Below are 16,653 nucleotides of genomic sequence, written 5' to 3'. Positions count from 1 at the left end.
TATATATATATATATATATATATATATATATATATATATATATATATATATATATATATATATATATATATATATATATATGTACTAGCCTACTGTGTGTGTGTGTGCTACTACTATATATATATATATATATATATATATATATATATATATATATATATATATATATATATATATATATATATATATATATATACACAGTACCTCCCTTTAGTAAATATTGTAGTTCATATTAGCATACTAAGAAGCCAATAAAGGACATGGCTGGGTCTTTTCAGTATAGTCACAAGAGGGCTTCTTATCTGCAGCTTGAGGGGCTTTGAACGCAGCCCGGCACTCCCTCCACACTCCGCGAGTCACAAGGTCTCCAGCCGTCTGCTCCACTTCCCTCTGTGGGCCAGCAGGGCAGGGCAGGGCAGGGCGTACCTCTCATACTCCACTGCACCAGGCTACTACTGTAACTTCAAGGCTTCCCCGCTGCCTCTCCCCCGTCCTGCGCTTATTCGACCCTTTCGCCCCACGCTTTCCCATTACGGTGTATTAATGCTCAGCCCTCGCCCTCCTCGGTCGCCATGCAGAACAATAACCACCATAAGGAGCATCTCTATAAGATTCTGGTGATAGGCGACCTCGGGGTGGGAAAGACCAGCATCATTAAGCGATACGTCCACCACAACTTCAGCCCCAACTACCGAGCCACTATCGGGGTGGACTTCGCCCTCAAAGTACTCAACTGGGACCAGGAGACGGTGCGCCTGCAGCTGTGGGACATTGCAGGTACTGTATGGAGACAGTCTTAACTTTTACGCACGGCGCCCTTTACCTTTACGCACGAATATTGACCTAAGACTGAGAGTGAAGTAAGCCTTGAAAGTGGACAAAATATTAATAATCTATTTTTGTGTGTGTTTAGTAACGCTTTTAAACTATAGTGTCAACTGTGAACTCAAGCCATTAAGGCTGATGCATGCATTTGTAAAATGCTGTAGTGCCTCCAGATTATTATCTCAGTGCTGGATGAGATTACAGTAATTCGAACATAGCTTTTTTCAAACCTCAGGAATGTAAAATATGTTATTGACCTATACATGCATTAAAACCATAGTCTATTTAATGTAATCATTTTTAAAGTAGCAGCAGAAGAAGATTTGGAAATCCATTCTAGTGCCAGTGCCTGTCGAACAACTGATTATAATGTTGGATCAAAATATACATTTGTACACAAAAATGTGGTTGTTCAAATGAGATCATTAGCCTGCATTAGCCTGTATGCTTGCAGGTGTGGGCCTACTGCCTTACCAGCTCAATGGGCACATGACAAGGGGCTATATGAATCTATTTTTCACTGCATTTGTCACAACTGTTACACATGACTGTTTAGGTTACAGGCTGGGCTTTCCAAATGATGAATGACATTTTTTACCAGACTTAAGGTTGTTCAAATGGAAACTATTTGAGTTGATCCTTCAGGGAGGGTAAGGGCCCAGGAAACAAAACACTGTTGATTTTTGATTTCATTGCCAGACTCTGGAGTCCACTCATTACTTACACACATAGTTTCATAGGCGGATTATGACATGATGGGGGCCCCTGGGCCTGGACACATGGAGGGCCCCCCTCACAGCACACAAACACATGAATTAAGGCCAGAATAAGAACTAAGACAGTGATACTCACCTTGCGGCCCGGGGGCCAGATGCGGCCCGCAACAGGGTGTCGAGTGGCCCCCCTGGCCATTTTCTAATTCACAATGAATCTAATATTGAATAAAGTTTGACTGAGCTTTAGCTAAATTGTCAAATACCGCCCCCTCCTTGCCGCCCAGACACTTATATGTAGGCCTACTTAACTAACTATCCTGTGTGTACAAAGTTGACCAACTGCCTGATCAGTTGGTCTGAGATGTTTGGTTGATTTTCTTTTTGGAGAGATCCTTTATTGATTTGTTTGGGACAGGGTTTACTGGCCCCTGGCCTCCGGCCATTTTACAAAAGTGACCCCCTGGCAAAGCAAGTTGAGTATCCCTGCACTAAGACATACATTCACCTGACTCTCAACAGGATTTACAGCACAGCCACCTGAACACTCAAAGCCAACAGCACAAACACAAGAAATACATTCACTTGTATCTCCATAAAGGCAACAAAATTTACTTTTTTGTCCATCAGTCGCTAGTGAATGTTCAAATTTTACCAGCCGCTCAATAGATTACCATTGTTCTGTTGGACGGTGAGTGAAGCAAATCTACCAGCATGTGGCTGGTGGCTGTGCTAATTTTGGACCCTGTCTCAGTAAAACAGGATTTACAGCAGCTACACTCAATTAAAGCCAAAAGCACAATAACCCTCTAATTGTTCATAAACCTATGGAACATTTGGTTAAAAAAAAACAAAGGGTCGGGGCCCTATAAAGGATAATTTGGTCCCAGGCCTGGGCACAGTTGGTCCTGTGAAGAGGCTCTGGGTTATGGGCCTGGGGCCGGTAGGCCCCTGGGCCTGGCCCCGGCCCCGGTAGGCCCCTGGGCCTGGCCCCGGTAGGCCCCTGGGCCTGGGCCCAGTAGGCCCGTTCGGTAATACATCCCTGCATAGTTTGAGGTTAGGGATGAAGACATGGTGGTCCAGAAAAGGTATATCTGATGGTTTTTAGTGTTGGACGAGTGGGAAATATTGACAAAAGTGAAACCCAGAGTTGTCATAACCTTCTTTTTTTCAGGGAGCGTTGAGATGGAAGATTAGGGTGAGGGCTAGTGTTCCACATGTGCATCAGCTGACGTGTCTGCATTATACAGATCAAATCACTTGGCTACGCAGACGCACATTGCATTTTTCTCCTCATTCATATTCTATTCATAAAGGAGGCGTAGGCCAACTTTTTTTTTTTACTGCCACAAAATGAAAAATGTCTCCCGAGTTTATCTCCTGCGCCACAAAAACAACTGGTGCTACACATGTGGACTATAGACCATGATCATTTCATATTTAAGGGTGCAATATTGTGTTGTTATGATGCCTAAACCTGACCTTTGACCTTAAAAACAATTAACAAAGATAGTTATTGCTGCTTTACGTTCCTATAACTCTGTCGGTGAGGTTGGTGCGTCTGTCAAATCTCAAAAATCCCCACTGAGCAGCGATACAGAGATACGATACCTCTATAGGTTTAACAGCTTTAGCTCCCTTGGTAGGGCAGCAGGGTGTCATGCGTGGGTCCCGGATTCTAATCCTATTTGGTTTCACAGAGACAAACAGCTTATCACAAATTACATGCTTGTTTTTTCCATCATGCTTGTTTTTTCCATCATGCTTGACTTTTAATCCTTTTGGCTTGGCAGCCAGCAAAACCAATGTCTTCCTTTATAAGGTTTTGAGCAGATGTCATTCGTCATGAAGTCACATACCCAGTGCACTGTATAGCGCTGTACAGGCGCGGACTGCATAATCGGGCACGTCGGGCAAATGCCCGGTGGCCTGGCCTGGCCTGGCCTGAATTTTTTTTTTTTTTTTTTTTTTTTTTTTGGTGCCCGCAGTCAGGCCACTCACTGAACAGCAGGCCAGGCGCCGCCTACTGGTTTACTAGTGGTTTTATTACTTTATTCAGGGTTAAAGTGGGTGCATCTCATTGTAAAATTGGACTCGGCCCAAATTGTGCTTCAAACGGCCCAAATTGTGCTTCAAACGGCCCAAATTGTGCTTCAAACGGCCCAAATCTGGCTACAAACGACTCAAATTGAGCTTCAAACGGCCCAAATCTGGCTTCAAATGGCCCAAATTGGGCTTCAAACGGCCCAAATTGGGCTTCAAACGGCCCAAATTTTTCGCGTCGGACGCCGGCACGCGCGTCGGCCCGTATCGGCCTGGCCTGCTTGGTATCTAATGCCCGGCCTGAATTATGATCCCAGTCCGCCCCTGGCGCTGTAGGTGCAGGGAGAAATCTACAGCAAATTGACAGCTCACTTCAGCTCCACCTATAGATCAAAGTTGCTTCCATTCCATCTAGCTGTCTGAATGTAGTGCGAGATCCAAGACAAGCGCTCAAACAAGATTTTATTTCTACTCGATAGTTATGAAATAACAGTAATTAAATAAAAGCCGAGTTCGTGAGCAATAGCTAAACAAAATGGTTGCCAAGTGACACAAGCACTACGAGTGGTAACTTTTAATACGAGTTTTTAAATTGTACGGTCTTTATGTATTGGGTGTTTGACAACGACTGTGCCCGCATCTAGTCAGAAATGAGCACAACTATACATTTGTCAAGCTCTTTCTAATCAAATAGAAAATGCCTGGGGATTTGTATTATTTGTTCTTGGAAAGACTGAATGTTTCAGTTGTCTTTTGGAGAGCAGAAATGGCTGATAGTGCAGGCTTAGACTGGGCTAGCGTGGGGTAATGCTATGAAGCTAGAGGGGCACAGCGGTCTGCTCTCACATGAGTGTCGGCTGAGCTTCAGAAGGATCCTCTGACCTGCTGCTCCCTCCCCTCCCGTGCATCCTTCCCACCGAGCGCAGGCGGTCATGTGTCTCCAGCCCATGTGAGGGAGATTTGAGGCCCAAGCTCCTGTAGAAAGCTTTGATTGTCAACGAAGGATGGAGAAAACCCACCATACATGTAGGTTCTGTACTGTAGTGTAGTGTGGGCTATGCTATAGGTCTGTACTGTAGTGTAGGCTATGCTATAGGTCTGTACTGTAGTGTAGGCTATGCTATAGGTCTGTACTGTAGTGTAGGCTATGATATAGGTCTGTACTGTAGTGTGGGCTATGCTATAGGTCTGTACTGTAGTGTAGGCTATGATATAGGTCTGTACTGTAGTGTGGGCTATGCTATAGGTCTGTACTGTAGTGTAGGATATGCTATAGGTCTGTACTGTAGTGTGGGCTATGCTATAGGTCTGTACTGTAGCGTGGGCTATGCTATAGGTCTGTACTGTAGGCTATGCAGCTATAGGTCTGTAGTGTAGGCTATGCTATAGGTCTGTAGTGTAGGCTGTGGTATAGGTCTGTACTGTAGTGTAGGCTATGCTATAGGTCTGTAGTGTAGGCTATGCTATAGGTCTGTAGCGTGGGCTATGCTATAGGTCTGTACTGTAGTGTAGGCTATGCTATAGGTCTGTAGTGTAGGCTATGCTATAGGTCTGTAGCGTGGGCTATGCTATAGGTCTGTACTGTAGTGTAGGCTATGCTATAGGTCTGTACTGTAGTGTGGGCTATGCTATAGGTCTGTACTGTAGTGTGGGCTGTGGTATAGGTCTGTAGATTGGGGGGGGGGGGGTAGGTCTGCATAATTCAGCCATGAGCTTTATCCATTACACTTCATATGGGTGCTCCATTTGGTTTGAATCAGACAGCCTGTGTGTGTGTGTGTGTGTGTGTGTGTGTGTGTGTGTGTGTGTGTGCGTGTGCGTGCGTGCGTGCGTGCGTGCGTGTGTGTGTGTGTGTGTGTGTGTGTGTGCGTGTGTGTGTGTGTGTGTGAATTGGCTGTTGTAAGTAAGCTAATGAAGAATCTGGCTTAAAGGTTTCGACAGAAATAATTGTGTTAGAGGAAGTTAGGGCATGTAGGAGGCGCATCCAATCAATACCCTGTGGTTTTTCCACTTGACTTTACTCCTTCATTGCACACGGGTTGGTTGTGAACGTGACGATGGACTCAAGTTTTCCCAGCATGCTTCAGATAGAATAAATCACTGCATGTTCCTGTGAGCTCAACAAGACAAATGGAAACTTCAGACCATTCTATTTTTGACCACCATCCCTCTCTGGCCTGGGCTCCAGGGGTGAAAGGGCTAGTCGCTGGGGCCGTACCAAGATGATGTTGGAGTGGGGGTGGGTGCGAGGTCAGTTAGGGGCTTATGGAAGATATTGCACCCTCAATGTGAATCGTGTTCACCTTTCAAATATCACATGGATGCATGGACTTTACTTGGATTTATGTGACCCCTCACAAGGTTTGCCCCTGACAACAAGGTTTGCCCCTAACAAGGTTTGCCCCTGACAACAAGGTTTGCCCCTGACAACAAGGTTTGCCCCTAACAAGGTGTGCCCCTGACAACAAGGTTTGCCCCTGACAAGGTTTGCCCCTGATAACAAGGTTTGCCCCTGACAAGGTTTGCCCCTGATAACAAGGTTTGCCCCTGACAAGGTTTGCCCCTGACAACAAGGTTTGCCCCTGACAACAAGGTTTGCCCCTGACAACAAGGTTTGCCCCTGACAAGGTTTGCCCCTGATAACAAGGTTTGCCCCTGACAAGGTTTGCCCCTGACAACAAGGTTTGCCCCTGACAACAAGGTTTGCCCCTGACAAGGTTTGCCCCTGACAACAAGGTTTGCCCCTAACAAGGTTTGCCCCTGACAACAAGGTTTGCCCCTAACAAGGTGTGCCCCTGACAACAAGGTTTGCCCCTGACAACAAGGTTTGCCCCTGACAACAAGGTTTGCCACTGACAAGGTTTGCCCCTGACAACAAGGTTTGCCCCTGACAACAAGGTTTGCCCCTGACAAGGTTTGCCCCTGACAACAAGGTTTGCCCCTGACAAGGTTTGCCCCTGACAACAAGGTTTGCCCCTGACAAGGTTTGCCCCTGACAACAAGGTTTGCCCCTGACAACAAGGTTTGCCCCTGACAACAAGGTTTGCCCCTGACAAGGTTTGCCCCTGACAACAAGGTTTGCCCCTCACAAGGTTTGCCCCTGACAAGGTTTGCCCCTGACAACAAGGTTTGCCCCTCACAAGGTTTGCCCCTAACAAGGTGTGCCCCTGACAACAAGGTTTGCCCCTGACAACAAGGTTTGCCCCTGACAAGGTTTGCCCCTGACAACAAGGTTTGCCCCTAACAAGGTTTGCCCCTGACAACAAGGTTTGCCCCTGACAACAAGGTTTGCCCCTGACAACAAGGTTTGCCCCTGACAAGGTTTGCCCCTGACAACAAGGTTTGCCCCTAACAAGGTGTGCCCCTGACAACAAGGTTTGCCCCTAACAAGGTTTGCCCCTGACAACAAGGTTTGCCCCTGACAACAAGGTTTGCCCCTAACAAGGTGTGCCCCTGACAACAAGGTTTGCCCCTGACAACAAGGTTTGCCCCTAACAAGGTTTGCCCCTGACAACAAGGTTTGCCCCTGACAACAAGGTTTGCCCCTGACAACAAGGTTTGCCCCTGACAACAAGGTTTGCCCCTAACAAGGTTTGCCCCTGACAACGAGGTTTGCCCCTGACAAGGTTTGCCCCTGACAACAAGGTTTGCCCCTCACAAGGTTTGCCCCTGACAAGGTTTGCCCCTAACAACAAGGTTTGCCCCTGACAAGGTTTGCCCCTGACAACAAGGTTTGCCCCTGACAACAAGGTTTGCCCCTGACAAGGTTTGCCCCTGACAAGGTTTGCCCCTGACAACAAGGTTTGCCCCTCACAAGGTTTGCCCCTGACAAGGTTTGCCCCTGACAACAAGGTTTGCCCCTCACAAGGTTTGCCCCTGACAAGGTTTGCCCCTGACAACAAGGTTTGCCCCTGACAAGGTTTGCCCCTGACAAGGTTTGCCCCTGACAACAAGGTTTGCCCCTCACAAGGTTTGCCCCTGACAAGGTTTGCCCCTGACAACAAGGTTTGCCCCTGACAACAAGGTTTGCCCCTGACAACAAGGTTTGCCCCTGACAAGGTTTGCCCCTGACAACAAGGTTTGCCCCTGACAACAAGGTTTGCCCCTGACAACAAGGTTTGCCCCTAACAACAAGGTTTGCCCCTGACAACAAGGTTTGCCCCTGACAACAAGGTTTGCCCCTGACAAGGTTTGCCCCTGACAACAAGGTTTGCCCCTGACAACAAGGTTTGCCCCTGACAACAAGGTTTGCCCCTGACAAGGTTTGCCCCTGACAACAAGGTTTGCCCCTAACAAGGTGTGCCCCTGACAACAAGGTGTGCCCCTGACAACAAGGTTTGCCCCTGACAACAAGGTTTGCCCCTGATAACAAGGTTTGCCCCTGACAACAAGGTTTGCCCCTGACAAGGTTTGCCCCTGACAACAAGGTTTGCCCCTGACAACAAGGTTTGCCCCTAACAAGGTGTGCCCCTGACAACAAGGTGTGCCCCTGACAACAAGGTTTGCCCCTGACAACAAGGTTTACCCCTGATAACAAGGTTTGCCCCTGACAACAAGGTTTGCCCCTGATAACAAGGTTTGCCCCTGACAACAAGGTTTGCCCCTGACAACAAGGTTTGCCCCTAACAAGGTGTGCCCCTGACAACAAGGTTTGCCCCTGACAACAAGGTTTGCCCCTGATAACAAGGTTTGCCCCTGACAACAAGGTTTGCCCCTGACAACAAGGTTTGCCCCTGACAACAAGGTTTGCCCCTAACAAGGTGTGCCCCTGACAACAAGGTGTGCCCCTGACAACAAGGTTTGCCCCTGACAACAAGGTTTGCCCCTAACAAGGTTTGCCCCTGACAACAAGGTTTGCCCCTGACAACAAGGTGTGCCCCTGACAACAAGGTTTGCCCCTGACAACAAGGTGTGCCCCTGACAACAAGGTTTGCCCCTGACAACAAGGTTTGCCCCTGACAACAAGGTTTGCCCCTGACAACAAGGTGTGCCCCTGACAACAAGGTTTGCCCCTGACAACAAGGTTTGCCCCTGACAACAAGGTGTGCCCCTGACAACAAGGTTTGCCCCTGACAACAAGGTTTGCCCCTGACAACAAGGTTTGCCCCTGACAACAAGGTTTGCCCCTGACAACAAGGTTTGCCCCTAACAAGGTGTGCCCCTGACAACAAGGTTTGCCCCCGGGACAGCACTGTATACAGACATACGGTATGATACGGACAGAATATGTCCTTAGACAGAAGGGTGGGATCACAGTTAGCCCATGTCCAGTGGGTGGATTCTATTCCCATTTAACAGGTGGAATGATGTAAGTCGCCATTTTGCCCTTTCATAACTTGGTCTAGCATGCGTTTGGCACGGCAGGGGCAGCAAGGCAGTGTAGTGAGAGGGGAGGCCATCCTTCAACAACACCGGGGTCAAGACCTGTTTCAGCAGGCATCTACCCTGCTGATGTGTCCTTGAGCAAGACACACACACACACACACACACACACACACACACACACACACACACACACACACACACACACACACACACACACACACACACACACACACACACACACACACACACACACACACACACACACACACACACACACACACACACACACACACACACACACACACTCGTTCCCAGCTGTTCTGTAGCTGCTGTCTGGTCTCCCTGCAGGAAAGCAAGCTAAAAGAGAACTTCCCCTAATATGAACTTCACCTCACTCTCAGATCTGCCCTTGGCCACCACACCAATTGCCTTTTAGTGATTGTGTACAGTACTATACAGCCTACAGGTGAGGACCACTCGAGGTTTTGGGATTTTGAAGTGAGGAGTTTTTGACTGTTCTGCAGTTTGGAAAGGGCCGGTGTTGGGAATTCTTCCAGTTCCGAGTATTTTCTTACTATTATTTAATGTATTTTATTATGAAGTTACCAGTGGAAGTTCAAAAGAGGTTTTATTTTGAAATGTCCAACTCTGTGCTCTCTGACCAGGGCCCTGTAGTGGTCAATTATCTGACATGACCAGTTTTCAGGGATCAAATCCCCAACAGTCAGTGAGTGTAGTCAATGTAGTCCTCAAAAAGTCAAGTAGCCTGGTACTGATGGTGTTCTCACTCGAGTTATGGATGGGAAAATCAGTCTGGATAGTTCTAACATTCCAACTGGGCTTATCAAATTCATTTTACCCTCAGGAATTTTTACCCGATTACTACCCGACAGTCATCAGTCGTCAGTCGCTGTTCCTTTCACACTAAACCAGGAGAATCCGACAAACTCAGTCTCACACCAGCTCGCACAACATCTATGAGTCATTCAGGTTCAATGTCAGATTTATTAAGTCAGAGTTATTAAGTTTACAGCTATCTCAAATATTATTTCGGGTTTCAATAGAAAATAAAATTATCTTAATAAAAGTCTCAGATTTGCATAGCTACTTCCCCCCCCCCCCGATTTATTATCCCATTTTTATCCCCCATTAGTGCTAATTTAATTTATTTATCCTGGTTGCTGCTCCACCCTCTGCCGATCTGGGGAGAGCTGAGACTGGCTCCATGCTTCCTCCGAGACATGGGCAGTTAGCCAGCCGCTTCTTTTCACCTGACAGGGGAAGCTTCACCGGTAGGACATAGCATGTGGGAGGTTCACGCTATTCCAACCAGTTCCCCTCCCTCCGAACAGGCGCCCTTAACGACCAGAGGAGGAACCACATTAGCAACCAGGATATTGGATGTTTTGGTGAAGGGGGTTCCTATATGAAGGAAACCCCCGGGAGGCACGGGGAGAACATGCAAACTCCACACAGAAAGGCCCTTTTGACGACCCCACCCGGGCGGTGGGCACTCGAGGACATGCGGACGGGCACGCATTCCTTCAGCGTTCACAACGTCCCAGGTGGGAATCGAACCCAGGACCTTCAAGCTGTGAGGCGACAGCGCTTACCACTGCACCAACGTACCCCCCAGATTTGCATAGCTACTTAAATGCTTTTTAAATTAGATTTTCAGTTGTGGGACAGCAGTTTGTACCAGTTTATGACTTCCTCCGTCAGACCACTTGCCTGTTTGTAGCGTGCTGCAGACAGCAGACATCACCCATGTCTGTCTGTCTGCCTCACTACGCTCTGCTCTGCCGACACAACCAGATATTTAGCAGGCTAGATATGTGTGGGACCTCTGCAATCTCAGAGACTCTGGGTTCCCAGAAGGGGACCTCTGTGACTCATCGGCGAGCACAGTTTACGTCAAGCGAGCGCTGATTTGCGAGCGCCTGTCTGAACTAAGCATTAGGGGATTGACAAAAGCCACAACACAAAGTGTGTATGTCTCTGCACACTGCTACCAACTAATCATCCTTTGTGTGTCTCCTAGGCCAGGAGAGGTTTGGCAACATGACCCGTGTGTACTACCGCGAGGCCATGGGCGCCTTCATCGTGTTCGACGTCACCAGACCCGCCTCCTTTGAGGCCGTCACCAAATGGAAGGAGGACTTGGATTCCAAACTGACACTTGGCAACGGGAACCGCGTGGCCACCGTGCTTTTGGCGAATAAATGTGACCAAGGTGGCGACGTGCTGACCAACAATGGAATAAAGATGGAGCAGTTCTGCCAGGAGAACGGCTTCGTGGGATGGTACGAGACGTCCGCTAAGGTGAGAGAGAGAGGGGACACGCACGCACACACACACACGCACGCACGCACCCACGCACCCACGCACGCACGCACGCACGCACGCACGCACGCACGCACGCACACACACACACACACACACACACACACACACACACACACACACACACACACACACACACACACAATACCTTGATTCGTCTGAGATGTTCATAATGAACAGAGCAATTAGTAGCGAAGAGAGCAAGAGTCAAAATGTTGCTAACTAACTTTCTTTCGCCACAGGGTGATGAGCTGATGTTAAATTGACTGAAGTTATTTCTGCAGATTGATATGATATAGGATGGTCCTCCGTGCATACCAACAGTCTGATATACCTAGCAGTGGTCTGTTAATAACAGCCCGCAGCAGAATGCAGTGATTGACCAATCAGAATCGAGTATTCAACAAAGCCGTCTAATAAGTATGTAGTAATGTATGGCATATGACATGTATATGATGGTATGTAAAGCCCTCTGAGACTTGACTGTGATACAGCACTATATATAAACAAGACTAGTAGTAGGGAGACCAGACCACCCTTCAACTACAGCAGTGGTTCTCAAAGTAGGGTCCGGGGGCTCCCAGGGGTCCTCCTTCCACCCATAAGTAACATACAACGACAGATTGTACGACTATTTTGGTCATGGGTTTCATACACTATCTGGAATAAAACATCTAAAAACAAAAATCGTATGAAAAAGTTTGAGAACCACTGAACGTACTGAGGTGTCAAACCTGAAACATATCTTCCCTGATGAAGTGTCCTTCAGCAAGACTTGAATCCCTCCCAGCTGTCCTGTAGCTCACCCTGCACTCTGATGTCTCTGTGCAGTGAAATCCCTGCTTTATTCAATAAAGTATCACCTTATGATTAAAGGAACACTTTTTTTGTTTTTCAACCAGCTTTGTATCATTACAACATCAGTAATATATCAGAACACTGTAAACAGTTTTGCAGTCATTCATTTAGTTTGACAGTTATTGAGAGTTGACTTGAGTTAAGGTGTGGACCAGTGATGTCATTTGTACACTTGTACATCACAAATGAACAGGTCCACTCTCAACTTAGAAGTGCACTCGGAGAGTGCATACCTCCGCCAAGGTCAATACTCCAGTCTGGTATGATATGCAAATTTTGTGAGTCGGATCAGAACCCTGAACCCACCCACATCCCCCCAGCGACTCCCCCTACCCACCCCTCGAATCCCGACTTTCTTCGACCTTCCTATCCTTAACTACGGCCGTTTTCCCCTAGCCCTGCCCCCTTTCCTGACCACGCCCCCTCACACCACCCAGATACACCTAGCCACTAACAAACAAACAAACAAACAAACAAACAAACAGACAAACGCCATTGAAAACATAACCTCCTCGGCGGAGGTAATAACTGCCAAACTAAATGAAGTACCTCAAAACTGTTTCCAGTTTTCTGACATGCTACTGATGTTGCAATGATACAAAGCTGGTTGAAAAATCGGCGGAGTGCTCCTTTAAGCACAACAGAAAGAAATGCACACAAACACACTTATACACGTGCACACATACAGAATATTAAAAAACAAAATGCATTGAGGCATACACAAGTACTCACAGTAGGCAGGAAGATATCCATGCAAACACAGAAGCGTGCACAACAGCATACATGCTCATCATGCAGATAGCAGGTATGTAGATATACACTGTCATGCGTGCAGACATACATAAAGGAACGCTCACACTTCAAAGTCTGCACATGGACACACATCATCAAGTCCAATTCATTTATGAAGTACTCATAATAACAAGTTCCACACAAAGAGCCTGAGTCGTGCCGCGCGAGTGTTCTTTTTTTATGCACGCCCAACTCCGCCGCCTCCAACCCTGGATGCTCACTTGAAGCGATGAATATGTAAATGAAGGCATAACAACCTTCCCAATGTGCCTTGAATCCATTTGTATATCATTTTACTTAGCCTCCCTCTACAACGAATATGTCCCATTGGCCCTGCGGTTATTTAGTATCTTGCTTCAGTGAAATTGGATTTAAATCAATTTCACAATTTGACACACCAACAAGATGCGTCCCAGTATTGATGTTCTGAAGGTTTTGTCGTCAAAATAGGTGCACCACAGGGGCGCATTCAGGGTGTGAAGAAGTAATTGACATTTGCTGATCTCTAACAGGCTATCAGTTATGAGCAGCATTTTGCAACATGAATAGGACCTGGATCATTGAGCTGTGCTGCGTATTTGCAGAGCCAGGTCGCCTCAGCGGTCACGGCTCCCGTGCTGAGTAAACGCCACTCTTTCCATCTTGGCATCAGATGCTGCAGACAGACAGACAGCTGGAATCATCTCAGTCCACTGTCTCCCACTGCCTGGCACAGCTCTTCATGCTACCAGCAGAGGCACCAAACAATATCTTTGGCAGACGCCCATGTTCAAAGATGCACCATCAAGAGCAGATTCTATCATGTTGCTTTCCAAATGTCATCCCTACAGTCGACTCTAGTATGCATGTGACCGTCAGAGTCAGTTATGGGGCGGGGAATAGTTTACTGTTGTTTATGTGCAAAAATGCAACATATCTTACATTATTTCAGATTTTGTAAAGTATCTTTTCTATAGACCTTATTCGATTGACGTCACTCACGTACGGGCACGCCCACCGCCGCCATGTTCTCGACATAGCGCTGCAGCTCTTAAGTGACAACCTATGTAAGAGCAGCGTTTATAGGAAGCTAGCCGCCGTTAGCGTTACCTGTATCGTTCCAATTGTGTTCGGATGGTGACCTGCGTTAGGCATGGCTGTAGTAATGACAGCAATAAAGTCCCCGTGGTTTGTTTCGATCTCTACCGTCCACAGACGTGAAGGGAGCGAGACTGAGCATACGTCAGCAGCACAGGAGAGGTGTGGATAGTTGGGAGAGACAGGTGAAACTTTCTGACAGCTCCTCACAGCAAAGTCTGTTCACCTCGTTTTTTCTTTTGTTTATTATTACAGGCATTAACGGCAGCATACAAACAACTCTGGGGTTTTTATTGCTGTCATCACTATCGCTATTTTGTAATCGAACAGAAACGACAATAAGGCCGTTACTATAGTTGTCAGCTGCAGGACGGTATGTCAACAATATGGCGCCGTCCGGGGTTAGCGAATAAGGTCTATTCTTCTAGATATATATATTTTACGCCCAAAATACGGAAGATAAACCTCATGCATACATGAATGTATGACCTGATGGGCTTCTGAGTGTGAGGTCAACTGAGGACTCACCCATGCACACTAACACACCAACACAAGCCCTGAGTATAGCATCTAATAGGGATCAGGAATTTCACAGCTGGCTGGTGACTGAGGGAGCAAAACCAGGGCGCCGACCAGAGGAGGCGGTGGTGCAGCGGGTGAGACTCATGCCCCACCGGCTTCCCACCCGCAGACACGGCCAATTTGGTCTGTGGGAGCGCCTGACCAGGCCAGGACCGGGACTGCCGGGGATTACATTGATTGTGTATTTATTTGTGTGTTAGCAGTGTGTGGTTGGTTTGGCATGCTGCAGACAGCACCATGTCACACCCTGCTGAACACACTGATAAAATACCTCATGAATATTCAATATTCTACTGCTACTGCTGAACATCACAGATTGGGAAAGTGTGTGTGTGTGTGTGTGTGTGTGTGTGTGTGTGTGTGTGTGTGCGTGTGTGTGTGTCTGCGTCATCAATATATGAGGACAGCGACATCACTGCTGATTCTCTCCTCATGTGAACCTTCACTTTTAACGCCCTGGGTGGTTTCCCCAGTGGAGCTCCGCACTGAGTCTGTCCCAGCTCCGCTCTAGTTCTTGTCACTGTTAGTCAGAATTCAGATCTCTCATTTATTTTCGTATAAAGTCTTGCAGCTGCACATGAGGTGGGGCTTCCCAAAATACTGTATCATAGAGAGCAGCAGGAACGAGTCCGGAAATCATTGATGCTAACACTCCTGGTTCTTCACTGTTTTCGCCTATGGGATTTTTGAATGGGTTTTTGGCGCGATGCTTCTAATAAGGTCTGTGGGCAACGCAAGCTTAATCAAACGCGAACCAGTGTTTAGTAATATCATCTTCACACATGAGGACTACTTTTATGAGTTTTGAAGCTTTTACGTGCCGTTAAAAGGGCGGCTAGCTAGCAAGCGGCTAAATGAGACTACACTGTTGAGTCGACGGGGATATTATACGTCAATAACGTCATCACTTCAAAGGACGAACACGGAAATTCTCTTTCCCTCACCTGGTTCAGAACCAGGTGAAGACCCGGGTGAAGAACCAGGAAGTCTTCCGCGTTCTGACTACAAAAATACATCATCCCTGCGGCTCTCTATTGATGTTCCTAATTCAGACAGAAGTTTTTCCTAGGTGTTCGATATTTGGAAGAGCCCACAACCCTTTTCAATGTCCTGATGGGTATTAACTTTAGATATTCATTTGGTGTATTCAAGTATTTAATGATTAATTAATACTAATTAAAATCTTATGAGACTGGAGTCCACTGGAGGCATGCAGGAAGATAATGTAGTGGCACTGTGAATCGAGCAAAATGCACTTCATACAATTTCTGTTTTATTTCATCAGCCAAAAGTCAAAAAAAGTGTGTTCAGTAATGATTGTTTGTTTATTTATTCAGTGAAGCCAGCCTATAGCCTAAATTGGGATGTTGAATTTTCCTGGATATAGAAATGTAGAACCTAACACATCTAACTCGATTTCAAGAGGATCAGTCTTTCCATGAAAATAGATCTATCAAATTGAAAGCAGATGAAATACAGTTATAAAGTAAAATGATGCATCCTGGAAGTTGCAAATGTGTTAATATTCCTATGACTTTTGCATGAATCAAAAAGATTGGTTGGTACTTTGTCCATCTATTCAGTTTAGTAATGTTGGTTTAGTTCACTCACCTCCTCCCACATGTTTTTCATTGATCCGCCCCCCTCTCTCTCTTTTCAGGAAAATATCAACATCGACGAAGCGGCCAACTGCTTGGTGAAGCACATCATCACCAGTGAGAACGACATGCTCCAATCAGAAGCCACCGACACCATCTCCCCCCAATTAGAGAAGGGCAAAGGCGGGACGTGCTCCTCCTGCTACAGATCCCAGTAACAGCTCGTGGCAATCAGATGTCCTTTTTTTCTATCTTATTTCATGCAAAAGTGTGTGTGTGTGTGTGTGTGTGTGTGTGTGTGTGTGTGTATGTGTGTGTGTGTGTGTGTGTGTGTGTGTGTGTGTGTGTGAGTGTGTGAGATAAAACTTAATTTTGAGGGACAGAGAGAGAGAGGGACCAGCTCAAGGGATGGATGAGAGAGAGACAGATGGACAGAGAGAGAGCGAGAGAGAGAGAGAGAGAGAGAGAAAGATGGGGGCAGCTGTATGTGCTTGTCA

General features: G+C 46.9%; 1 protein-coding gene across 1 annotated transcript; it reads left to right on the top strand.

The window, feature by feature from the left end:
- Positions 1–572: 572 nt before the first annotated feature.
- rab38a (RAB38a, member RAS oncogene family) lies at positions 573–16,374 on the top strand (the record flags this gene model as incomplete). Its single annotated transcript, XM_083637955.1, has 3 exons — positions 573–777; positions 10,948–11,228; positions 16,219–16,374. The coding sequence occupies 3 exons, from the start codon at positions 573–575 to the stop codon at positions 16,372–16,374; spliced, it is 642 nt and encodes a 213-aa protein (XP_083494081.1).
- Between the last annotated feature and the right edge of the window lie 279 nt (positions 16,375–16,653).

This window comes from Poromitra crassiceps, assembly GCF_964638095.1.
Source record: "Poromitra crassiceps genome assembly, chromosome: 5".
NCBI lineage: Eukaryota > Metazoa > Chordata > Actinopteri > Beryciformes > Melamphaidae > Poromitra > Poromitra crassiceps.
The sequence above is the reverse complement of the archived record's forward strand: the minus strand, read 5'-3'. Positions and strand labels throughout refer to the sequence as shown.